Below are 27056 nucleotides of genomic sequence, written 5' to 3'. Positions count from 1 at the left end.
TTTTGTCATTTTTTTATGGTAAAAGATTTTGATTATTAATCAAATCCCTTTACAAGCTCCAGATATTTTCAGACTCCCGTGTGTTAATAAAATGCAAACAGGCTTCATGCTATTTTGTTAGGGAGATAGATTTACTTAAAATGAAGGCAAAACGTTCACGAAGGATCTTAAATGATTTTGGTTTCTGTTTTCAAAGGTCAGTTCAGTTGGATAATTGTCAGATATTCATGTAATGTCTGTATGGTTTGCACACACACACACACACATACAAACACACACACAGGATATCAAGTGGTCAGTAGGAGTGGGGTCTGGGGAAGGACATTTGGAGGAGGGATATGGAGGCAGAGAACTGACGAGATGGGGGGGGTGTTGTTATCTGTTGAAGATATTTTGATCAACTGGTCTGGGGAGAAATGTTCACATATTGAAATGTTCACTTTGTAAGCTAAATAATGTGATTGAATGTATAAAAAAATTATATAAAAAAAGAAATTTCAGTGATTTTCTGTTTTGTCACATAATGGAGTTACTAGGATTCCCTTTACAGAATGAGTCTGAGGGTGTCTCTGTGAAGGGAAAAACATTCTAAACTCTAGAACTGGAGAGCTTAGTCCACTGAACAACACAGGTTCTGAGGCTCCCCATGGAGAAGGCTGGTATGCGAAGTTAGGGGGAGGGGTCGAGCCTCAGAGTTTTGGGGTGTGCGGATGGGAAGCCCTAGCCTGGATCCAACTGCTGGACACACTAGGTAGGAGAAAACTTTCGACAGAGAGGTTTTCAACAGTAAAAAACTTTCGACAGTAAGACACCTGCCTTACTCATCAGTGGTGCCAAGGGGGGAGGGGGTAAAAATTCACGTATAATTTTAGTGCTTAGGATGTCTTACCCAGACTGTATTATGATTCTCCATAATTTACCCTTCAGCTATCCACTACCTTGGGTTCTATTTTATTATTTTTTTTCTACATTTGATTTCCATGTAATGTAGTCTAATGTTTAAATCCGGGACCAGCAGATGGCATAATGGTTTCTGTCGTTGGACTTGAACTGCACTTAGAGTCCCACACTTGGAGGAATAAAACTCACTGTGGGAGCATGTGCATATATATCCAAAACCACAAGAGGAGAATGTAGGAGAAGAGGGTGCAGAGTGGCCCTTCCCCCTGGGGGGCATGATTTCTTGATTTCTGATTTCTGTCTCTCTCTGTCTCTCTGGCAAGTGCATACACCCTATAGCAAAAATCTCTTTCTAATATATATATATATATATAATATAATCCAGGTGATTTATCTCTGTAATGCTCCAAGAAAATAAGAACTTGTTGGTTGTGAAGAGGCAATGTGATCCAAGACACAAGGCCCGCTTCTCAATAGAGGAAGGAAGGAAGGGAAGACCTACTCTAAATCTCCACTGACTACTGCTAAAAGAGCACAGGTTCTCATTTTCACCACACGTGACTCTCTTATCACTTCGAATTGGAAAACGATTACTATTTCCTTTTTTGTTTGTTTGAACAAATGTCTATCACACCACCTCTAGATATGAGATGAGGAACCACCAGGGACATGTTTAAATGATAATATACCAAAACGGGACCGGGGCCAGATAAGGCGGCCCAGATGTCCCAGCCAGCAAGGTCGGCCGCTATGATGCGAAGGATGGGTCGTGGAGCCACTGAGAAGAGCCCTCACCTATCCCTCGGTCATTCTGGGAATCAGCCCAGCCCGTTCTGTGCCACGACCGAGGCGTACTCCCGAGTACTCCTGAGCGTGCACAGTCCAGGGTGCTCGCCCGATGCCTCCTTTGCGCCTCTTGAGAGTAGGGACCAAGAGAGTTGCGTCTGCTCTGCTGCGGGGGAGGAGTGGCGCTCACTCGAATCCTTCTGGGAGGCTTGAGTGTGAAATCTGTCCAGTGGCTCAGTGCAAGGAGACAGAATAAGAGAAAGGGGAGAAGCGATGGGAGAATGGGACTCCATGGCTCAGGGCGTGACGGTCGCAGGTGTGAGGAAGTGACTTTCGAATGGAGCATCTGCCGGGGCGGCCGACAGGTGGGGAAAGGCAGTCGCGCCTCGGGCCTCCTCCGCCCCGGGCGATCTGAGCAATCCCGGCGCTCCGCGTCCTTCGTGCGCTCCACCGGGGCTGTCTGGAGCCCGGGCCTCTCCCCCGCCTGGCGGCCCCAGGTCCCCAGCCCCGCCCCGTCCGGCCCCGCCCCGGCTCGGAGCTTGGCGGGGCGCCGGCTGAGTTGCGGGTGCGGAGGTCTGCGGTGGCCAGAGGGATGGCTAAGGTCCCGGAGCTGGAAGATACCTTCCTGCAGGCGCAGCCTTCGCCCCACCTTTCCCCCGAGGTCCAGGAGGAGTGCTGTGTGCAGCTCCTGGGCAAGGGCTTGCTCGCCTACCCCGAGGGAAGTGTGTACCTGGAGGGCGAAACGCCCGGAGGCCAGCCGGGCAGCGAGGAGAAAGGGCAGGACCCGGCGCTTCGGGTGGGAGTTAAGTCAGGTGAGTGCCCTGCCCCATCGGAGGTGTGACTGGGATGAGAATGTACTGGAAGGGCATCCAGTAATAAAACCAGGCACCTTGAACCTACGTAGAATGTCCAAACCCCTGTATCTCCGTAGGGAAATGCTGCCTACTAGATCGTTAGCTCTCAGGGCTTTTGCGGAGCCCTTCTGCTCCCCTTTCCCCAGTAGGCTGCCCCTTGGAAGCAAAGGCCCACTTAGAGGCTATTTAATACTGATTTAGTATTCCGTTTTTCTTTATCGTCTCATGAAACTGGCAATCAGAAATGCATTTAAGCAACGGTGACTTTTCCTCTGAGGAAGAGGACGCGGACGCTCACGACAGCAAAACCAGAGCCGCCGATCAACATCTCTCTCAGAAGAAAACTATCACTCAGATCATGAAGGATAAAAAGAAGCAGACCCAGCTCACGCTGCAGTGGTAAGCCTCGCTCACAGCGTCCGCTCTTGCACCTGTCGAAGTTTTAAAACCATTGTCTTCAGGATCAATTTGCTTCTCCCTCAAACTTTTTGGGGGAGTTTAAAAGACCAATTAGTGACTTAAAATCAGAATTTTTTTTCACTAGATATTTATTATAGACATAACCCATGTCTATAATAAAATTATCTGCTATACAAATAAAAACCATATTACTTTGTTCATTATTCACTAAAACTGTAATTTCTTCACATGTTAGCATTAATAACTACTTTAATAACCTGTCTCCTTAACATCCAAACAAGTCCTAATATATTTGCTATTTGGCAATTTTTGTGTTGATATAACACAAAAATCTAAAAAATAAATTTTATTTTTAGTCATTTAAAAATTAAATTGTAATTTGCATATTATAGTTTGTGATCATGTACTTGAGCCCTTTCAAATATTTTAAATATAACCCAAATACTCTCTAAAGTTATAGTTTAACTATTAGAGTTGATGTCATGATTACTAGTTAAAATTATACTAGAGCAGTAAATAATTGAGCTAATTACCGGGAATATTTAGGATACAACTAATTTCATTAGGATAATTAGGACAAAATGTTTTGATTTTAAATATATAATGGTTTGAATGATCACTCATTTTTTTCAGCTCAAATTGAGTTGAAACAACTTTGGGTTTTTATTTTATAAATATGCATTAAGTTTTTTCTTACAAATGCAATACCCCAAATTAACATTATACTTATGTCTAAGATTACTCAGTATATTGAAGACAAAGAAAATGCCTATAATATCAAATTAGCTAGATGAAAAGTAGGTAAAATATGCATGTCATTAAAAATAATTTTTAAAGAGTTAAATGTTTCTCATAATTTATGTATTTCAAAATTATAAAACAGTATCATTTTTGTTTGAGTTTTCCACATTCTCTCCTTAAAAAAAATAAGTGCTATACATTTTTAAAACTGAGTTATTTGTATTTTGAGAATTTTTCTTTAAGGTTATATATTATCTGGAGAGTGTTAAAATCAGCCAGTGAAGAAGCTGGCTAATTAATGCTGATGCTCATTATCAGCCATAGATTTTATTTTAGGTAGGCAAATCACTTTGTTTTGAAATACTAGATCTTACTACTTTTCAAGATTTTAAAAATGATTATATGTTGAAAAATATGTGCCCTCGTCAGGAACAGCTCCTTTAGCTTTTCTCTCATGCACACCAGGAGTAGGTTAAATCAGAAGTCTTCAAGGGTTTCACTTAAACTGAATGCGTGTTCCATACTGTGCTGTTCCAATATTATAATAATTATGATTTTACTATACATAAAATTGTATAAGTAAATCTTAGTCAGAAACTACTGACATGTTTAAAAGATGAGGAATATAATCTAGAAATTCTGATTTCTAACAGCTATAACACAAATACATATGTATTGCATTAATATAAGATATAAGTGGAATTACTCTAAAATTTAAAGTTTATATAATTACATATATTTATGATATGGAGGTGAAGTTGTATGTTATTTTTGGATGCATCTGGAGAGAATTACTTTATGTTTCCAGTGTACAGGATTTTTAGGTAATTACAGTACTGGTTACAGTAAAACATGTACAGGTAGAAATAGATGAGTATCATTTCATACTTAAGTGAAGTGAGTTTACTCTTAAGTATTTTGCGAATACATGCAATAACCTTCTTCCCTAATTATTCAGGATTCAGTCTTATTTTGTGAATGAAAATAAGAGTATAAGCATTTACTAACCTGAAGCCTGGTAGCCCTTTAGTATTGAGGATATTCTTTTAAAAACCCATCATCTTCAATTTCACCATTCATATTTATATATCACAGAACAAACCATGGTGAGTAGTGAGAATGTATATAGAAGAAAGATCTAATATTTGCAGTGTGGGCCAGGCAGGAGTGATTTTATGTTAGCCGTGATATTTTAACTGCACTAGCAGCTGTTCATTGAAGTTCTTGTCTTTCTAACATCAGTTCTATTGATCTTATTTTTAATAATATCAAGAATAAAGGAAGTCTGATCATTAATTCATCTATATAGAGTCTGTATTCAAACTATGCATTAAGTCGATGAAAAAGGAGAATGAAAAGAAAAAATTTTAAAAAAGCTTTGACCTAATTTTTGACTTTTCTTTTTTTTTAGGCTTGAAGAAAATTACATTGTATGTGAAGGAGTTTGCTTACCAAGGTGCATCCTTTATGCTCACTACTTAGATTTTTGCAGGAAAGAAAAATTGGAGCCAGCTTGTGCAGCTACCTTTGGAAAGGTAAAGAACTATATTGGCTATACCACTTGATGAGTAAAATGTTAGTCAGACAGTATGAAACAAATTTATCTGAGCAGGTTCTCTTAGAGAATATTAAGACATTTGTTTTCCAGGCATGAATGAAATCTTTTGAGATTTTGTTATGTGTTTATGCCTTGATTTTGAATATTAGAATCCTGGCTACCAGAAGATCTAATGTGAATTTAAAGCAAGCTCCATTTAAGCAGTAGCATTTTCCTTCAAAGAGGCATGAGTTAAATAGTATGTCGTATGAGACAGCCCTGTATCCTACTGGTTAAGGAAGCTGGATTCCACATGCCAGCTGTGGTTCAAATCCTAGCCCTGGTGATTTGAAAAACATGCTGGGTGCTTCCATGTCTGGGCCTCAAATCCTATCAGGGTGGAGAAATGGAGGAGAAGGGGATTGCAGTATGACCATGCCCCATTGGGGGTGCTCTCTCCTTCTCTATTTCTCTTTCTCTTTGGTGAGTACATCATCCTCTGGCAATTGAAAACAAAAACAAAAACAAAAAACAGTATGGTGTGGCATGTGTTGAGAAGAAAAACTAATGGAAGTAGCAAGTCTCTTGTTAATTAAGAGTCTCTTAATTAAAGGTTATCTCCAATTAATGGTTATCTCCATTTAGTGGTTATCCTTATAATTTAGCCAGTATAACAATATATTTTTTTAAAGAGCTTTTTGTCATAGGGTGTATTCACTTAACAGAGAGAGAGAGGGAGGGAGAGAGAGACAGAAACAGTTAAACAGAAAGTAAGAAATCATCCCCCAGAGGGGATGACCATGTCACAATCCCTTCTCCTCTATTCTCCTCCTGGGATTTTGGGCACACATGCACACATACCCAGTGTGATTTTCAGTCCACTGGGTCTAGGACTCAAACTGCAGTAGGTCATCTCCAGCAACATAACCTTTATGCCACCTCCAGGCATCGGTATATGAGTTTTTATTCTATCACCTAAGTAATTCTTGTAATTTTCCCCTGAATTCTGGGTATGTCTATACCACAACCTCCCAAGATTCTATGATAAGACTGTTAATTTTTCTCATTTAAAAGTACTCCTTTCGACCCAACCTGTGTGTTTAGGATGGAAATCTATAGAATGATGTTACTATACTATATGTTGTCATTTTGAGACTCAAGAAACAATAATTAGTCTCTTAGGAAAGCTTTGTTCTTTGAGATTCTTAAAATGCGTTGTCTGAGAACGTAGGATATTCCAGAAAAACTGTAGGAAGCTTGGGGCTCACATATTGTACCTCATATGAACTGAAAACCAAATTCTAACCTATAGAAGGACTCATTGTACAGAAAATAATGAATACTATGGTCTTAGCTTCTTTTTAAAAACTATTTTCAAAACCTGTCGGTTTACAGAGAGAGTGTGATATGGTAAATGGTAATCAACGGGTCTTGGATCTAGCTTAGACTATGACTAATTTATTGTGAGAACTTCTGAAAAGTACTTAATTTCTTCAAAACTCAGTTTACTCATCCTAAAGTTGAGGAGATTAGGTAAGACAATTTACTCTTTGGTGAGTACATCATCCTCTGGCAATTGAAAACAAAAACAAAAACAAAAAACAGTATGGTGTGGCATGTGTTGAGAAGAAAAACTAATGGAAGTAGCAAGTCTCTTGTTAATTAAGAGTCTCTTAATTAAAGGTTATCTCCAATTAATGGTTATCTCCATTTAGTGGTTATCCTTATAATTTAGCCAGTATAACAATATATTTTTTTAAAGAGCTTTTTGTCATAGGGTGTATTCACTTAACAGAGAGAGAGAGGGAGGGAGAGAGAGACAGAAACAGTTAAACAGAAAGTAAGAAATCATCCCCCAGAGGGGATGACCATGTCACAATCCCTTCTCCTCTATTCTCCTCCTGGGATTTTGGGCACACATGCACACATACCCAGTGTGATTTTCAGTCCACTGGGTCTAGGACTCAAACTGCAGTAGGTCATCTCCAGCAACATAACCTTTATGCCACCTCCAGGCATCGGTATATGAGTTTTTATTCTATCACCTAAGTAATTCTTGTAATTTTCCCCTGAATTCTGGGTATGTCTATACCACAACCTCCCAAGATTCTATGATAAGACTGTTAATTTTTCTCATTTAAAAGTACTCCTTTCGACCCAACCTGTGTGTTTAGGATGGAAATCTATAGAATGATGTTACTATACTATATGTTGTCATTTTGAGACTCAAGAAACAATAATTAGTCTCTTAGGAAAGCTTTGTTCTTTGAGATTCTTAAAATGCGTTGTCTGAGAACGTAGGATATTCCAGAAAAACTGTAGGAAGCTTGGGGCTCACATATTGTACCTCATATGAACTGAAAACCAAATTCTAACCTATAGAAGGACTCATTGTACAGAAAATAATGAATACTATGGTCTTAGCTTCTTTTTAAAAACTATTTTCAAAACCTGTCGGTTTACAGAGAGAGTGTGATATGGTAAATGGTAATCAACGGGTCTTGGATCTAGCTTAGACTATGACTAATTTATTGTGAGAACTTCTGAAAAGTACTTAATTTCTTCAAAACTCAGTTTACTCATCCTAAAGTTGAGGAGATTAGGTAAGACAATTTATAATGTCCATATTAGCATTTTGTGAGTCTACCTTATGACAGTAAATGAACTGTTTGAGGATCATGGAACACCTTGAGGATCTGATAAAAACTTTAGGCTCAGTCTCTAAGAAATTAAAACATAGACCCCTCTGAAGTTCATGTATGGATTTCCTAAGTTCCAAATTAAAACTCCTGATTTCTATAGATGACATTTAAAACTTTTAATCAGATCTTAATTTTAGCAAATTTGGAAAAAGGAACATACAGAAGAAAATTTTTATAGCACTGCCATGAAGATCTAGTAAAGGCAAAGGATGACTATTATGTCCTTTCAGAATTGGGGATGAATATTTAATTGTGAGTCAATCTCTAGATGGAATTATTATAAAGAAATCCAAATTTAACTCAGGATATAAATAAAGTAATCATTACTTTGTTCATAATGCTAAGCAAATGTAGATATTGGTATGAACTGACTTGGAAATTGAGAGACAGACACTAGAACAATTCTATCAAAAAGTATATCCCTGCTTCTACTGATGTATCATTTATCTCTGTGTCTAAGATTTTACTTTTCCTAGACTAAGTATTCATTTTCAATTCGTTCATTTACTTTCTCAAAGTAGTTAGTTATGAAGCATACACTTATAAAAACTAAAGTAACTGTCTTTTTGTTTAGACAATTCGCCAGAAATTTCCCCTCCTAACGACACGGCGGCTTGGAACAAGAGGCCATTCAAAGTAAGACACATCAATGAACACATACCAGATTCTGCCCTTGTACATGAGGATTGATACAGATGTAAAATAAGTATTGTGTTTCTCAGTGAATAGAACCAGACATTCTCTTCTTAATGAGGTAGACTTTCCAAACTATAAGAACTAAAAAGACAAAAAGTAGACCTTAAGATGGTGTTTAAAAAGCAAAGCATACACAGAAAAATCATAATCTATTATTCTTTTTGCTTAAATTACTTAAATAATCATTTTCATAATTTTAAAGTCATTACTGAAGGCATCAGTGTCATGAAAGAGGAATGCAAAATACTGTAGTGCCCAAGCAGAATCCACAACACTCCCAAAGAGCAAGGCCAAAGCCAGGTACCAAGTCAACAGTAAGCCCAAAGCTAGGAGAACAGGTCTTAGCATGGTTCAGGTGCTTCCCCCAATTTTCCTACTGGACAACAATTTTAAACTATCTCCTTTTCCCTCCTTGACAAATGACATGCACAAATGACCTTTTTGGTCATTTCTTAACATACATAGAAACATATAATAAGCTGTCACATAATCCCCCTCTTGGTATTCTTGTGTTTGTGGTGATCTCTGTAGAATTCTCAGTTAATAGATTCTGGGTCATCAGCTCTTTCTTCTGTCTTCTGTGTTTTTAGTTTCTCTTTTTCTTCAACTTATGAACATATCCAGATCTCAATTATGCTGGGGGAAAAAAAAAGGTCTTGAACCTGCTTCACAGTTGCTTTATTATTTCCTTTGCTGAGAGTAGCTCCCTACTCATTTCCCATACCACTGACCACATTCCTTTGTACTAGCCTATTTTTTAAACCTGGCTATATTCAGTGTCTCACTTACTATTCTTCATCCTTGGCTTCTCCCTAGCATTTGAACCTGTCCATAATGCTCCCTTAAAATAAATAAACACAGAGAATTTCCCTGACACTGTCTCTGTCACAGCACACCCACTCCTCTGCCACTCTTTTCCTAGTCTGTCCGCCGTTTCCTTCCACCCTGCTAGCCAGTTCAGTGCTCACTACTGAAAATGTAATGTGGTCACTTTCTTAACTCTAAAATTTCTAGTACGGCACTAGAAAATTCAAAAGGAACAGGTAAAATTAGTTTTAATAATGTTTTATTTAACCCAGCACATCCCAAAACAGTATTATTTCACTGGGTGATCAACACAAAAGTTGAGATATTTTTTTATTCTTTTTTTATACTACAATTTAAAAATCCATTGTTTTACATTTACAGCACATAACAATTCAGACTAGCCACATTTCAAGTGTGCTACACCCTCAGGTGCTGCATTCTTGACTAGCTCAGCAAAAGTCCCTTGACAGAAAAATGGATCCTACTTTGAATTCCCTTGCATTTGTCTCTCCTTATTACCACTTTCATAACCTGACCTTGACTTTATCTTTTTAGTTCATTTAATACAATTTTGTCAAATTGGCCTTCTAGAATTCAGATTCAATCTTATTTCTGCCATACTTGGAAACTTTCACTGGCTTGTAATTTTTATTACTAAAAGCAATCTTTTCTCACTTTGACATTCAAGGCCTATTCTGATTTAGTCCCAAGCCATTTTACTCTCATGGGGTTGCCAGGAAAGTCATGAAGTATTCTTTACTATGTGTTTCTATACAGAAGGGCATCATGATTTTTCCGACAACTCAATATAATTTATTTCTTGCTTTTCAGTATGTGGCCTATGTCGACACCAGGTCATTACTCCAGTATTCTTTACTTCATCCCCGAGTGTCTTTTTGTTTACGCTATCTTTCCTTAGTGAAAATGCCCTTTCTCATATTGTGAAATCTTACCCATTTGAAAGACCATCTCACGAACTTCTTCTTCTTTTGAATCTTTATTTAGCCTATTGATTTATTGTGTTCTCTTTCTTTGCATCCTCATAGCAGTTGATACCTACCTTAGTGTGAAATGAACTTATCTCTTCCCCTAAACAGATAGAAAATAAGCATTTTGAGGAGAGAAATGAGAGACCTTGTCTCATTTACTTTTATATCCTTTCTGTTGTCTGATACATAATAAATGATCAACTAATACTTATTTAGTTGGTTTCAAATAATGTTAACAGTATTGTGACCTGGGAAAGAGAAATAAAATGTCAGATTAAAAAAAAAAAACAAAAAAAAACCAGAATTCATTCTTTTCTTCTAACCAAATTAGTTTTATTTCAATGTTGACTCAGTTTAACTGACTGATTTCTACCCAATTTGATTCTTGTTGAATTGTGTAGGAGAAAAGATCAGATAGTGTTTGAACTAGATAGGTAGGGGAAAAAGAGGTAAAGTAATGCAGAGAAATCCTCTTGACAGTATCTGTAAGAGGGTGGGCAGGCTATAGAGAAAGTCAATTAATCCTAGAAGGAGCCTTTAGGATTAGAGATGAATCATTAACCTTGTTCATTGTGACACAGTGAGCCTCTGCTACTTAGGTTGATGTAACATGTGGCGACTTCTGGCAATATATTTGATATCTAAGGACCATACATGTGCCCAAGGGCAAAGCATTAGCAATTTGATTTTGTTTTCCTGCCTTACTGATAATGCTATTTGTTCTTTATAACATGAGTACTACTTTTTTTTTTCTTTTTGGTCTTTTTATGTCATGGGGAAAAAAAGAAAATTTCTGAATGTAAACTAAATGTGCTAAAAAATATAGTGAGACATGGAGTTTGTATATCGTGTACATGGTAATATTTTGATGTAAATATTCTTAGCCAGGTAGTTTTCCTGTCTTTATTTACAAGAAATATCCTTAGATTTTTATCTTGGAAGCTAGTGTCTCAAAAGGAGTGTGCCTGGTGGTTAGAAATATGGGGGTTAAAGTTGGATCTATCCAAGTGTGAATCTCGTACTTCCATAAAAGCTGTCTGACACTGGATGGGCTAGTCAGCTTTTCATTAATAAAGTGGTCTGTGTTTCTACTGATATCTCATGGAATTGTTGTGCCTTAAAGAGACAAAGCATGCGAATGCATGGTGAGGCAAATATGCTTTCAACATTAATATCTTTAGTAATATGACATTTATGACTCATTGCATCCATAAATCAGTAATAGAATGAAAAGTTTTTTCTTAGTACTACACACAAACAGAGACACACAGTCACTAGCTCTGATCCTTCAAATAATGATACAAGATAGGAATTGCTGTGGTTTACAAACAAGAAAATGCAGTTCAAAGGTTATTGGCTCACTCAGTGTTGTACAGATAAAACATAATAACAATGTTGGCATTTAAATCAAGTTTATCTGACTCTAAAGTTTGGGTTTCATTCACTAGTAGAAGTAGGAAAGCCTGCTTCTTTCCGATTTCAGTCACATCAACAAAACAATTGTTCAATTGACTTTTGATTTTTTTGAAGTATAATTTGTATTAATGTTTTCACTGATCTAATAGTTCTCAAAATTTGTTAATATTTTAAATTCTTCAAATATCTAACACCTATCAAGTCTCAATCATAAGCTATTTTATTTAGGGATATTTATGTTTTCTATAATAGCCAATTATTTCTCCCAGTATGGAAGAAATTATAGAAAACATAATTTTTTTTGTTCTAACCATTTCTCTATATGGTATATCATCTCCACAACCATAATTTCTAATAGCTGTTTAGTATTTTATAAATTTAAATTCTATGAGAAATATTTTTATGTTTATGGAAATATGTATAATTGAATGAATCAAAAATATAAATGCAGTAAGCATATCTTGGAGATTCAGGAAACTAATTTTTCCCAGTTCCTCTAGTAATTTTGAAAAGCTTATTTTCAAAGCTTACTCATCATTGTAGTATTTAATATAGTGTCTGAAACATACTATTATTAAATATTTATTGTTATTTTAAAAATATAAATAAATTTGCAATTAATTTATTTTAATGTCCTTGGATTGTATATTAAAATGGGTCAATGTTATGTCACTATTCTGATAATGATTACTAAAAAAGTTCTGAACTTTTCATAGAATAGCTTGAGTATGACCAGTCATTTCATTTTGGACTGTCAGACATAATTTACTTTAGATTGTGACTGACTCAGAAGATTCTACTGTACTCTCAGCATGAGATAACACCATTATTTCTTTTTTCTTCTTTTTTAAAAGAATTATTTCATTTAATTTTATTCATTGTCATTATTTTATTTTATTTTTTTGAATTTGACCAGAAAGAAACAGAGAGAAAGAAAGTGAGAAAGCAAGCTGTCATGTCTGGGACCCAAACTGTGTTCAGTCATGTGGGAGTCCAGCTGCCTTAACCACCACACCACCTGTCAGATGTCTCCAGTGTTCATGAAATGATACTTGCTCTACAAATTTTAGTGTCCATGTGGAGAAACACTGATCTATATAACAAAGAGACAGTAAGGTCTAAAAATTATGAGTGAATTCTGTGTTTATTTTCCTGTTTTCAAAAGTTTGTTAATTTATTTTACTTGAGTAAGAGAGATATTCCCAGCAGAGTCTTCCCTCTACAACCTACCTCCAGTTTCAGCCAGCCTGGATCATGGGCACACATGTGGGTTCCCAGCATGCTCAAGAAGGTCCTGGGACACCAAACTAAGAACTTTCTCCCAAATGGGTCTAGTTATGTTGCTGCTGTAGCACCACCTGACCCTTCATGTCTCTTTTCAAGTTGTATTTCCCTAAGTTCTGAAATAAGTGGGTATTATAGTGATCAGTTCTCACAATTCTTTGCCTTTGCATGGATGCTACTTCTTTCCCCCATTGAAAGCGAAAGATGAGAAAGTTTAAATAAAACAAGCCAAAGATGTATTCAATCAAAAGGAAGAGGTAGTATATTTAAAACAGATGCAGAAAAAAATAAATCTAACTGAACAGAATCACTATGTAGGCTCAGATATGATCCACTGCAAAAATTAGAAGTGATTAAAAGTTAAATCATTTGTTCCCAGTGGTAAGTGGGATATTCCACATGGGAAGCCACTGCTGCTGATGGATAGGAGAGGAAAATTGTCTGAAGGTTAACATGGGCTCAGAAAACCTTACTCTAGGGTACCTAACAAGTGGGCTTTTGGGCCAAAGCCGATCAGTTAGCAGGAGGCATTAGCACTTCAGCTCTCCATCCATTCCTTCAATCTTACCATCCGCTCCCTGCCAGGAAAACAGTGATGGCAATGACACATTGCACATTCTCAACACCAAGATACAAGCTGACTTCATTTCCATGTCTCTTCTCTTCCCTTTGATTTATCACCAATGCCAAAATATATACCTGGTTTTATTCTCTGTAATACATATTTTTATATTTAAGTTTTGAATAAGTAAAAATAAAACAAAATTTCATAGGTACAATAGAGTAATGGATAATTCTTGCATATTTATGAATATGGATGTGTTATATCAATATAATCAATCCATTCATGATTATATTGATGTATAAAACAAGATAGTAAAATTTTTGATATGCAAAGAATTGTAAACTAGGGCACGCTAGGTCAGTGCACTTTTGCTGTTAATTATTTAACAAGCATTTTACTGAAGGTTTCAGTACTGAGTAGCCCTAAGGATACAATGGTGAGCAAAAAGTTTGCATCCCAACTTTGCTCAAGATAGCTTGACAAAGTAAGGGAGAACATAGTTAAGCCCACAAATAGATGCCACGCACTTGGTAGACTGATTTGAAGTTACATTTTAATTTCTTGTAGACTTTGGTCAGCCAAATCTTGGTTTTCAGACATGATGGACAAAAGCTATTATCTTATTTATTAGTAGTGATTTAGTGGGTTAATAAAACTGATATGGCAGCTGCCCTTATCATAGCAAGTTATTGCAAGTCCCTGAACAGCTTAATCCCATCATTTCCTTATCAGTTATCATTTGTGTAGTGTAAACTAACATCAGGGCTACTAGCTCAGTGGGAACATATGTTTCAGGAATTCTGTATAAGGACTGAAATGGAAAAGAAGCACGATAGGTGCTGGCATAAATTGACCAGCAAATGCAGAAAAGTATTGGACAGAAAGAGAGTATTTTAGTAATAAGAACAAACAGTGATAATTTCATTTGTCCTGTAAAATATTTTATATTCTATAATATGTCCACTTTAAAATGTAACCAAAGACATTACTCAATTATTCTCCTTTATTTATAGATTATAAGTGGTATCTGTCATTTGATGTAAAACTTAAGATTTGAGGCAGTGATGACAATGAATGAAAACAACTTTGTTAGATAGTCAAGAAGTATTCTCACAACACAAACTTTTTCTTGGAGAACTTAATCATACCTAGGAGTTTTGAGAATTTATCATGTATAGGCTTAGCATCCCTGATCCCAAAATCCAAAATCTGAAATACTCTAAAATTCAAAACTTTCTTAGTGATAATATGTAAAACTGGAAAATTCTATACCTGACCTTATATGATAGCTCTAACCCTATAAGAAAAAAAAATTGGATAAAATTACTTTCAGGCTATGTATAAAAGGTGTGTATGAAACAAATGAATTTCATGTTTAAACTTGGGTTCCATCACCAAGATATCTCATTATGTATAAATACTTATTAAAAATTAAAAAATTGAAATCCTAAACACTTCTGGTCTCAAGCATTTTAGAGATACTCTATCTGTAGCCTTTTTAATAAAATCGAATAATGATAATATAGGAAGAAAGAACTGTGAAATTTTTGGAATCTTTATTCAGATTAACCTACAGGATTAGCATCAGGTAGTGGTATGTAAATTAAACAATTTCACAGTGAGACAAAATTTACTTTTTATTTAACATGCACTAGTGTATGTTCTAATTATGTTAGAATGTTCCTGGTAAATATGTTCTATAACATGTACCTCAAGGAACTCTATTAACAACAAAACAATGCTGTAAAATATTACAACTGAATTGAAAAATCCATGTATACTTTGTGTGAACTCACTCTCTCCAGTTTTATGAGCTTTATCTTTTCCTGTTAGGAAGCCAGAAAGTTACTTATTATCTCTTCTCTTCTCTTCTGTTCTCAAAGGCATTATTAAATCATCACTCAGATGACAACTTGTCCCTAGTTAGATTAAAAGCAAGATTAAAGGGGAAAAATGTTACTGGTGCTAAAAGAAACTAGATATGAATATGCTAAAGCATTACAGTGTCTATTGCAAAATATTGAAATTTACATTGGTAGCAATGGTTTTTTTCTTAATTCACTGATTTCACATTCTTAATATACATATTTTTGGTATGAAACATTTTTTTTCAACCACAATATTTTACTGGTGACCTGGAAATGCAGTGTCAGGTAGTAGTTATTGGGAACTATTGAGGAAAATTTATGTTTTATCAGTTTTCAAATTCCTAGAACACCTTGATTCATCCAATAAAAGAGGAATTTAATTTCTAAGGGGGAAGTACAAGGGAGGGAAAGTTAAAGTATCGTTCCTCAAAATCTTAGCATTTTAGCAGGGAGGTACGTCATGTACAAACATACCGATGCCACAAGGGATAAACCTACTTAAGAAAAATGACCAAGAGATGTGTTCATGGAAACGAGAGATTAATTTTGCCTGAGAGACAAGGCAAAAATCCATGTGTTGAAACTCCACCTTGGCAGATGGGTAAGGAATGAAGACATGCAGAAAGGAGGCACTCCAAATGCAGAGCTCTATAAAAAAAGGGCACCCAGGTAGAAAGCACAAGTTATCTAAGGACAGCTAGCAACCCTGATAATAACAAATGAATGTATATATAATGCGATAGGGTTAAAGGAATTAGCAAATTTATTTATATAATGTTAGATGGGAGATTCTTTAATCTCAATAAAGTTTTAAACGTGCTGACATGTACAAGTATATGATATTATATGCATGCCTTTGATTGACCAATTCTTTATTGCTGTTTTATGACACATGATTATTTTCAGCTTTTGTATGTTATTCATTCACTTATTCGACAAATGTTTATTGATTTTTCTACTCTAGTGAGCTTACATTCTGGAAGGAGTCTTGGTTTAAGTATAGAGCATCAAATAAGAAACATTCAAATCAAATGGTGTAGGTTTTAATGATTCCTGTTAGTTGTCCACACTTACTAGTTACTTGACTGAACTAGAACAGAGAGTATGCATGCATTAATGCAAACATATTTGAAATATACTTCACTTACAGCTTTCTAATTGTAAATAAAATTCAGATACAAAATTGTATATATATATTTCATGTCTCCCATGTGGAGGTAATCTGGCTTATTGAATTAAAGAGTATTCTGTGGAGCTATAGGTTTGAATTTTTATTCAATCCATTACATTTTTACATAATATTTTCAAACATTTTTTTCCAGTAGGCATGTACACTGGCCAGAGAAAGAGGAAAGGCATTCCCAAGTAGGGTGAGGTCACTTCACAATCCCTTTTTCCTCCATTTCTCCATCCCATCAAGATTTGGGGCATGCATGCACTTGTTCCCCTCATGGTTTTTTGTTTTTTGTTTTTGTTTTTGTTTTTCCACACTGCCAGAGCCAAGATTCCAACTGCAGTCAGCCATGTGGGATCTGGCTCCCTATGCCCAGGGCTTAACCACTGCACTATAGGGCTGACAGAAATCACATAATTTTTTAACCACTGTTTTGAAAAGTAGTAATATTCTCCTTGCAGGCAACTATGGAAATTTGAGGTGATGTATTTACATACAATTCTTCACATGGAATAGGTACAGTAACTACTGGGTTGCTGGGAAAGTAATGACTCATTTTTGGATAGAAAAATATGCCATGACTTTCCTGATGACCTAGTATTCGTATTATCACCTACTATTGCATGCTCTTCTTATAGCAAATATTAATTTAGTATTATAATTCTTTCTTTACATGCTTTTGTTCTCCACAAGATTTTCAGCTCCTCCAAGGCAGTGATCCTCTTCTTTCTCTCTTTGAATCATCAATACCTAGTGTACATATAGCACTTGCATTTGTAAAGATATTCTCACCTGATGATTGGAAGTGAAGAGAAGGGATCAAACAATCTCATTATTTTATAAAAAAAAAGAAGTAAATTGTGTAATGAAAATGTTCTTTTCTTAAAAGTTATGAGTAAGAAAACTCTTCAAACCCAAAGTAGGTAGTTTTTTGTTTGTTTGTTTGAGAGGTTTTTGCTATAAGGGCATGTGCACTCACTAGAGAGACAGAGAGACAGAAAGTGAGAAATCACTCCCCCCCACCCGACCCAGGGGAGAAGGCCATGCTGCAATCCTCCTCTTAGGATCTGGGGCACACACGCACATGTGATTGGCACACACTTGCCCGCCTTGAGTTTTAAGCCACCAGGTCTGGGACTCTAACCACCGTTGACTATGTTTGAGTCCAGTGACGTAACCATAACACCATCTGCTGGTCCCCAAACTAGTTAGTTTTTATTGGGTTTTAAAAGAGTTTGAGGGTCATCCAGTGGCATACTGGTTAGGGCTGTTGGATTCCACATGGCTAACTGCACAGTTGAAGTCCTAGACCCGGTGACTTGAAAGACACACTGCATACATGTATATGCATTGCTAAACTCCCAAGAGGAGAATGGAGAAGAGATCACAGTGTGGCCATCCCCCTTGGGCATTTCTCACTTTCTCTTTCTTTCCAGCAAGTGCACATGCCCTATGACAATAGAAAGAGAGAAATGGGGGGAGGGAGAGAAAGAAATAAAAATAAATACAATGAATCAATTAAGTAAAAAAATATTTTGCGATTAAAAAAATGTCATCATCAGATTGTTTTGAAACAAAATGTGCTTCAGTGGCTGTTCATGTGGTCTCTCTTCCTAGAGCAGTGGACATCTGGCTTAGGAGACCGTGGGCTCAGGTGGAATTTGGAGACAAAAATGTTCCTGACCAAATTTTCAATGTCTGTTTCATTCAATATTGAATTGATGACTAGCACAGAGGTCAGGACATAGTGCGCACTCTAATATTTGTTGACCTCACAGTCATCCCTTTTAGCTAGTTTTCTGATTTTGTAATGTAGTTTCTTCTCAGTCTGCATAGCAAACCACTTTGCCATGGTAATTATTATTTACATCTTGAAAAAAGGATTAGAAATGAGAAATAAGATAGAAGTTGTAATGAAAGAAGATTATGAACTTTTAAAGCGATGTTTAACACATATTCCTTTAGCAAGTGGCTAAAATATAATTATTTAAACCATAGGGTCTTCAGAACAAGTAGTAGATAGGAACAGGAGATGACAATTGTTTTTTTTTTTTTTTTTTTTTTTAAATAGACCTTGTTCTCAAATACCACTTGTTTCATTTCTTCTAACATAGACATTTACTTTGGGGTCTTAGTTCTAAAGACTAATAAAAGAAATGTTAACTTTTTTTTTCTTTTTTTGGAGAGGTTTTTGCTATAGGATGCGTGCGCTCGCCAGACAGACAGAGAGAGACAGAGAGACAGAAAGCGAGAAATCACCCCCCAGAGGGGATGGCCACACCGCAATCCCTTCTCCTCCATTCTCCTCTTGGGATCTTGGGCACGCACACACACATGCCCGGTGTGAGTTTAAGCCACCAGGTCCAGGACTAGAACTGCGGTCGACTACGTGGGAGTCCAGTGACATAGCCATTACACTAACTGATGGTCCCAGAAATATTAACATTTATCTGAGACTCTAAGGCTCATTGAGTAAGTCTAATATACTTGATTGAGTATCATGTAAATCTGCTAATTTGTTCATTTATTTATTTATTTTTAAATTTTTGCCATAGGGCATATGCACTTACTGGTAAAACAGAGAGAGATAAAGAGACAGGGAAAAAGAGAAATCACTCTCCAGAAGGTATGGTCATAACACAACTTCTTCTCCATTCTCTTTTTGAGATTTTGGGCACACACGCACATGTGCATAACACATTTTTCAAGCCACTGGTCCAGGACTCTAACCACTCAGTCAGCCATGTGGGATCCAGCACCTTAACCACCACATGACCAGCTGGCCCCTGTTCATGGTTTCTGAGTATTTCCTTTATCTATTTCTATGAATATGACTCTTTTGGTAAGATCTTTATTACTTAAATATGCTTCCTTCTTTTAGTTTCTTTTAGTTTTAGAGATATCAAATGATCATTTACCTTGATATTTCCACATTGGAATATAACAACTTGGAACACATTTCTTGTTATAATATTTTATCTTTAATGTTTTAAAATGCTTTCTTTTCCTTCTCAAATGACCCTGAGTTAATAGAGGCAACTTCGTTTCCACAGTTCTGCCCTTAGAACTTGATAAGGGAGATCCATCTTTGAGCCTCACACTTTTGAGGTCTCTCTTCTGCATGTTTGCCAACTGTTTTATTTTCCGCAAAAGGCAAGGAGTCCATAGATTGAATCAGTGTGTTTATTCTGTTTTTCCAAGTTCACGGGGCTCTGGAATTCCTTGTCTAATAGCTCCATACCTGCTTCTTGGGCTTGAGGAGCTTTTCCCCAACCTATCCGTAGGAGGCTACCCTGTTCCACCAGTGTACATCTCTCTAGATTGTGGAGTGGCCAGGAGGCAGCTGTTTAAGAAATGTGCAGGCTTCTCAGTAAACAAAGGGGCGAGGACTAAACTGTGGGTGGTGATCGTAGGTCTTCTACCGCTGCTATGTTGCCACACGCAACACCAGGAGTCTACATATTCTAAACTGAAATTTGCCAGCAAGATCATTATGTAGGTAAATTGTCAAATGTGTTGATTTGTTAGCTTGGTTTATAGTTTTAAAATATTTAAATATGTGGCATGTGGGCTTCCATTTGCTCTCTTATACTGGGTCCTAAAAATATTTATGGATTGAATTGTTCATACAAATACTTTCTTTATTCCCAAGGCCAGAAAAAAGGGGCCTTAAGACTTAGCTCCTTCATTATCCTGTCTACTTTAAACTCAGACAGTGATGCCAAGAAATTATTTTAAAATATAGCTATGATGGGCCAGCCAGTAGGGTGGTTGTTAAGGCAGCTAGATTCCCACATAGCCAACTGTGTGGGATCAAGTTCCAGACCCAGCGACTTGAAAAACATGCCAGGTGTGTGTTTGTGTGTGTTTGCACCCAAAATCCCAAGAAAAGAAAAGAGAAGTGTTTGCAACATGGTCATTCCACCCTGGATAGGGGGATGTTTTCTTACTGTCCCTCTCTTTTTTTTTTCTCTGTCTCTCTGGCAAATGCACATGCCCTATAGCTATTTAAAAAAATATCTGCACAGATATTTACATAGATATAGATATATCTATATTATATCTCTATCTATCTGTTTATCTGGTTAGCTTAAAATCCATTGGAAACCATCTCATTTTCTTTTATTTCATTCTTTTCCTTTTGCACAGTATTTGTGGTGTTTGTAGTTGAATGTGTGCTATGTCAGAACTCTAAAGCTTAGGATAATGAGGTATAATTTGAGAATCAATGAGATTTTATACTTGTCAAGTGGCTCATGACCCATTAATGTATTTATAACAAATTATTCATGACATTGTTACCTTCCATGTGTCATATTTTCACTAATGTGTGACCTAGCTTTTTCCCCACCATTGAACAAAAATATAAAATGGAAAAGACAGTGAATTTGGCTTTCCATTGTTTATAAGGAAAGTAAAATTTAAGAGGTCACATGCTCTATACATATTCCCATGCTGGATTTCAATGGCTTCCTTACACAGAACACCATACTTATTTTTCTCCCTCCAGTAAATATGCTGTGAAAGAAATCACACAATTTTCTCATTCGATTGACTGAATTCAAGTAGAACTGAGCAATTTGCAAATAGATGCAATTGGAATGTTTAGAGTCAATGCCTACCTTTACAAACTTTTAAGTTTGGAACCTATTTTTTTAGGCGATATAAAGGTATTAGCAGTAGGAGATTCTCCTGTCTTCTTCAAGCTGAGAGCCAGAAATATAACAAGCAAGAGTAGTAACCATCAAAGAGGGATTTAGCACATTAAGGTACTACCTAAAAAACACACACACAAAAAGGAGTCATCAGAGGGTTGTAGGTTTACATGTGACTACTTAGTTATACTTAAGTCTCTTTTTCTCCTTCTAAAAACTTCTTCATTAACATAGAGCTGGTTCCTGTCCTCGCTCTAGGTATCATTACTATGGGATTGGCATCAAAGAGAGCAGTGCATATTACCACTCCGTTTATTCTGGAAAGGGCCTGACCAGGTAGAGTTACATCATCTTTAAGACAAATTCTCTGCATTCTTTAAACATGCATAAATATCTATTAAGTCAATGTGTTTCCTAATTTTGCTTATCAAAATGTTTTTCTTTTGGAATCAGACCTTAATGTCAACTTGGTATGACATTTATATAGTCAAGATCACTGGGAAGATTACATAATTCATTATAACTAACAAGAAACCAATGGTGAACTAGGAGTCCCAGAGGGATAAAGAGAAAAAAAATAAAGGAAGTAGAATTGCTTGTAAAGTAATATTTGCTTATTCTCTGTTTTCAGCCCAGATTCAATGCCATAAATGAAGAAAACGTAATTTTTTATAAGACACAAACTGTTTTAACAACCTATGAGCTTGACTTGCCCCTTACCAAGATGAAAGTTTATTATAATCATCTTTAGTCACATATATTTTGAATATCATCTTACTTCAGTAAGATGAAGGTACTGACGTTTGTGTCTCTGAAAGGAAAAACTTACAGGAACATAGAAAGCACATTGATCTATGCTGCCATTAACTATCAGGAGGAAGTTATTAATAATAGAGATAGCAGTCAACAAAACCAGTGATAAGATTAATTTTAAAATCTAAAATTCTGGGGCCGTTAGTTGGAGTGACAGGTAAAACACTGAATTCCATATGACCACCTCTGTAATCTGAGTTCTGGACTCAGCAGCTTATATGTGCGTGCCTAAAATTCCAAGAGGAACCTGGAGGAGGAGAGATTGCAATGTGGTTATCCCCCTGGGGGTGATTTCTCACTTTCTCTCTCTTCCTCTGTTTCTCTCTGGAGAACACATGCACCCAATAGCAAAAACTGAACAGGCATGTGTGTATATACGAAATTCTGAATAACTAAATCTCCTTCTGAGATTGTCATATGATATAAATCACCCAGAATTGTTCTTAGCTCTTAAAATTTTTTTTAAAATTATCTTTAAAAGTAAAGTGTCTTATGGAAAAATTATTTTAGTCACTTGACTCAGACTAAATTTAGATATTACAAGGAATATAATGGCAGCTTACGAGCGTCTATGCACTATTAAGTGTAAATACAGGCTGAAACAAACACAAATGTTTAATGTCAAGTGTCCTTTGCTTGTCTCAAGTCTTAGTTGACTTCTCTAAATATTTCTCATCTTATTTTCCCCTAAAGGACTTTTTTTTTTATTATTTGTAATAAGCTGAGAAATAGTCTTAAGTTTTTTCTGAATAAATAAATTTATCCTCTTTATTAATCATGGTATAAGGTTATTATTTTTTAGATCCTCTACATATCTTTGAATGCTGTAATTGTAATTTTTTTAACTAATGGAAAATATACTGATTTTTAAGGTTTTCTGGAAGCAAGCTGAAGAATGAGGTAAGAATTATTTTCATCTCTATTTTAGATTCACTATACGTTTTACAAACAAACAACACATGTTAATTCTAACTGTTGGCAGATATGGAAGCAATGTTACTTATTAGAAACTGCTTAAATGACTGAAGATTTAAGATATAATTTAGATTCCAGGCAAATAATGAATCTTTACATGGATCTACCAAATAACTTTCAATTAACCTAGAAAGGATAATTTTTCATTTATTCATACATAATATGAGACATTTAGGAAATGGCAAAAGAAAAAAAGACTCACTGATCCAAAAAATTCCACTTAAATATAAACGAAAAGCTTAAGTTTAGAATCTGGGAAGAATTGATATTTGGACTATACCTATTTTGACAAAAACTTTAATAGTAATCAAGAAGCCCAAATGCTATGCTATACTATGGTTTATTGTTCTATTTTGTGTACACACACACACACACACACACACACACACACACACACACACACACACACACACACACACACACACACACACACACACACAGATGCAAACAATCTTTCTCCCTAGGCTTACTCTCCACCCCCTCCTTAGAGAACAGATCAGCAAACTAACTTTATCTAAATGAGTTAAACTACCATTAGGGACTGCATGGCTAATTAGGCACATGATAAGGCCTTCATTATCCTCAAGTTAACTAATCATTAAAAAAAAGTGCCACAGAACTGAGACACATGATAATGTGTGGTGTGGTAAATCTGAACCCAAGGTAAAGTGTAACTCCATTAGTTTGGTGAAATGATGCAAGCATATTATCTTAAGAAATAATAGAAAGCCCTCAACCCTTTAAAATGACCAATTTCTTTCCACCAGTGCTTTTAATGGCTAATTACCTAATAAAACCCTCCAGATTGCTCTTTTTATCAATGAAATAATAGCTCTTTATTAGATAAACAATTTTGAAACTGCAAAAATATTGATTTAGAAATACACTTCGGTTGACTAAAGTTTATGTCAATAGGGAATTTAAGTAATTTCTCTCAGGTGTTCTTTCTGTTAGTTTGATGAGGCTATACAAGCCAGCCCTCAGCTCATATATCATATGTATGGCAAGCCTTGCTTTATAGAATTAATGAAAAATATTTCACGTCTAATTTTTCTTCCTCAGACAAGTAAACTACAAATTCAGTTGTAGATTTTCTTTTCTTTCTTTATTTTTTAAATTAATTTTTAAAATGATTATTCATACATTAAATTGCTATACATCATTTATATTGTGAAGATTTTCTTAAACAGTTAAAATAAAATAGCATGGTTAGACAGTACAGCCTATGGATTTTCTTCAGATACCTGAAGTAATACTAGCTTATCAATGTAACAAAGACTATAGAAATTAATACTAGTAAGATCTGTCTAAAAGCTTAGGACTACTCTAAATCCTTTTTAATGGTAAAAACATTTGCATGACAAAGTTGAAATAAAAAAAGTATTTTATATTTAGGGTGACTAATGAACAATCATGGTTTGCTCAGGATATGAGACTTTTAAGTACAAACTCTGGTCACACAAACATTATTAACTGTGGAGTTGGGAAAATAGGTATTAACATGCTAATTTAAAGCTAAGGAAAATGAGGCTGAGAGATGTATTTGATTTTTGAAAAATTCAGAGTAAGGTTTCATTTTTTTAAATCCATGGTCAAACTATTAACAGATATATATTGCAGGTACTAGAAGACAAAACGACCAATGGATAGATTTGCTTCTGCCCTCACAGAGCTCTATGATCTAGTAGGAAAACTACTAGATTGTAGGGGGTTAACCAAGTTTTGGGTGTTAAAGGTATTTCCCTCATGAAGTGATAGTTTAGGAAAGAATTGAGAATAAATGGGAGTTTGAAGGAGGAGTGGAATAGGAAAAGAGGAGAGAAGTTCAAACAGTTGCAATGGCATAGCTCAGGGTTTCTCAGCCTTAGTGCAATGAAGGTTTTGGCACAGATAATTCTGTTTCTTGGAGACTTCCTGTACATTGTAGGGTGCTTAGAAGCTTCCTACCATCCCTGGCCTTTGCCTACTAAATTCCAGTGTCACACGCCTCAGCTGGTCCAACTCTATTTGACAACCAGAAATATCTCTGACATTCCCAAATGTCAGCCACCGGCATATCTGAAGTTAATCAAGATGAGCATCAAGTTGAAGGGGGGAAAACATAAGAGAAGTTCAGGATGGCTGTAGAATGAGATAGAAATATTTGTATAATCGATAGGGGCTGGATTATGCACAGTTTTGTAAGGCTAAGAATTCTGGAATATAAAGCTACTAAAGGGTTGAGTGATGCCATTAGACTTGTGCTTTACAGAGCTCATTGTGGCTGTGATATGGAGAATCAATTAGAGGAGTGTAAGAAAGGAAACCAGTAGGTCTGTTGAAGCCTTCATGGATGGTTTGGGTTAAAGAAGATCTGGACTAGGATTATTATTCTAGAAGTAGAAAGAAGTGGCTGGTTTTAATTAGGAAGCATTGGAGGAAAAAAGAAAGATAAAGGGTTCAATTTAAGACTTGTCACATTTGATGTGCTTATGAAACATCCAGTATAAATTTGATGTGGGCACATGAATGTATATGACTGGAAAAAAGGATTTAGAGATTTAGTTTCCTGACTGAAGCCATGGTAATAAGAATATATAGGGAGAAAAAAAGTGAATGATAAGAGAAGAAATGACCAGAAAAGGGTTGTGGAAAGTGGGATAAGGGCAAGGGTCAGCAAGATAACCAAAGGGAATCTAGAAAGATAAAAGATGGAGGAGAATACAGCGTCTCTGAAGTTGAGAGGGGGGGAAAAAGTGCTTCCAATGGAAGGGAATGTTCACTACAATTAAATGCTGCTAAAAGCCCATTGCATAAAAACTAGAAAGGATCTGTGGCATTAGTTGAATGGAGATAATTAATGTCTTCAGGAAGGGCATTTTCACTGGTGAGCTGGGTTGGTTGGTTTGTGAAATGAATAGAAAGGGGTGTTGTATATAGAAACCTTAGGGTGATAGTTGGAAGAGAGCTTGGAATTTAGTTTTGAGGGCTGATTAATGTTCTAATGCTAGTAAAGCAGATCTAGTAACAGTAGAGGCTGAAGATATGAGAGGAGAAAGTTGAGAACATGAAGTCACTGAGGAGGTAACACGGGAGAACTTCAGAGTGGAGGGATTGGAATCTAGAAAGAAAGAACATTTTTTTGCAGTAAAACTATAAAGAGAAATGGATAAATTAAAACACAAGTAGATTTGTAGAATTTACGGCAAGAATTGAGGTAGCGTCTGGTCGATAATTTTGAATCTCTCTTAGAGGTATTAGAAAAAATGGACTATTTCAGATAAAAACATCTATCTCTCATATTTCATATAAATTAATAAACTATTAAATACAAAAAGGGCTTGAAAGAAAATGTCTGTAGCTAATGTACCTTATTTTTGAATGAGATATTCCCTTTATAAGAATGAAGATAATCAAACCAATTTTAAAAGAAAAACACAGGGATTAGAAAGTTCTTTATCTCAAAAGCCTTGTATACGAAATTTGAAGTCAGCGAAAATGGAGGGAAATATTGTAGTTTCAGAAAATATGAAAAGACGTCATTCATAGAAGTGAAATTAAATAGAAATAATATAATTTTTTTGGTGCAAAATGCTTTGAAAGCTATGCATAGTTTTTTCATAATGTACATTTGCCATGAACTTGTTGAAGACCCTTTGTGTGATAATGGGAAAATATTTCTACTACAAACAGAAATCCTACAATTTATAAGAAAAATAAATAGTAAAAATATGAAAAGATACCAATTAGGAGAAAACCAATAGTTCAATTGTTTTGATACTGAATATTAACAAGTGACTTTTTGGAATAAGAACCAGCCCTTCAAGTAAATAAAATAAAGTAAAAAAAATTATAAATAGATGATTCACATAAGGAAAAAGGGCTAATAAAAGCA

General features: G+C 35.8%; 1 protein-coding gene across 1 annotated transcript in view; it reads left to right on the top strand.

Moving 5' to 3' along the window:
* The first annotated feature begins 614 nt into the window (after positions 1 to 614).
* RFX6 (regulatory factor X6) overlaps positions 615 to 27056 on the top strand; it is a 61803-nt gene continuing 35361 nt past the window's right edge. Inside the window, exons 1-6 of the mRNA XM_006157872.3 lie at positions 615 to 751; positions 2783 to 2939; positions 5113 to 5236; positions 8515 to 8576; positions 21653 to 21730; positions 23080 to 23107. Of these exons, the coding sequence (XP_006157934.1) occupies positions 2785 to 2939; positions 5113 to 5236; positions 8515 to 8576; positions 21653 to 21730; positions 23080 to 23107 (447 nt within the window). The 5' untranslated portion in view covers positions 615 to 751; positions 2783 to 2784. The remainder of the gene's footprint in view (positions 752 to 2782; positions 2940 to 5112; positions 5237 to 8514; positions 8577 to 21652; positions 21731 to 23079; positions 23108 to 27056) is intronic.

Source organism: Tupaia chinensis, unplaced genomic scaffold, assembly GCF_000334495.1.
Source record: "Tupaia chinensis unplaced genomic scaffold, TupChi_1.0 Scaffold000563_1, whole genome shotgun sequence".
Classification (NCBI taxonomy): Eukaryota; Metazoa; Chordata; class Mammalia; order Scandentia; family Tupaiidae; genus Tupaia; species Tupaia belangeri.
Note: the sequence above shows the minus strand (reverse complement) of the source record. Positions and strands in the feature narration are given on the sequence as shown.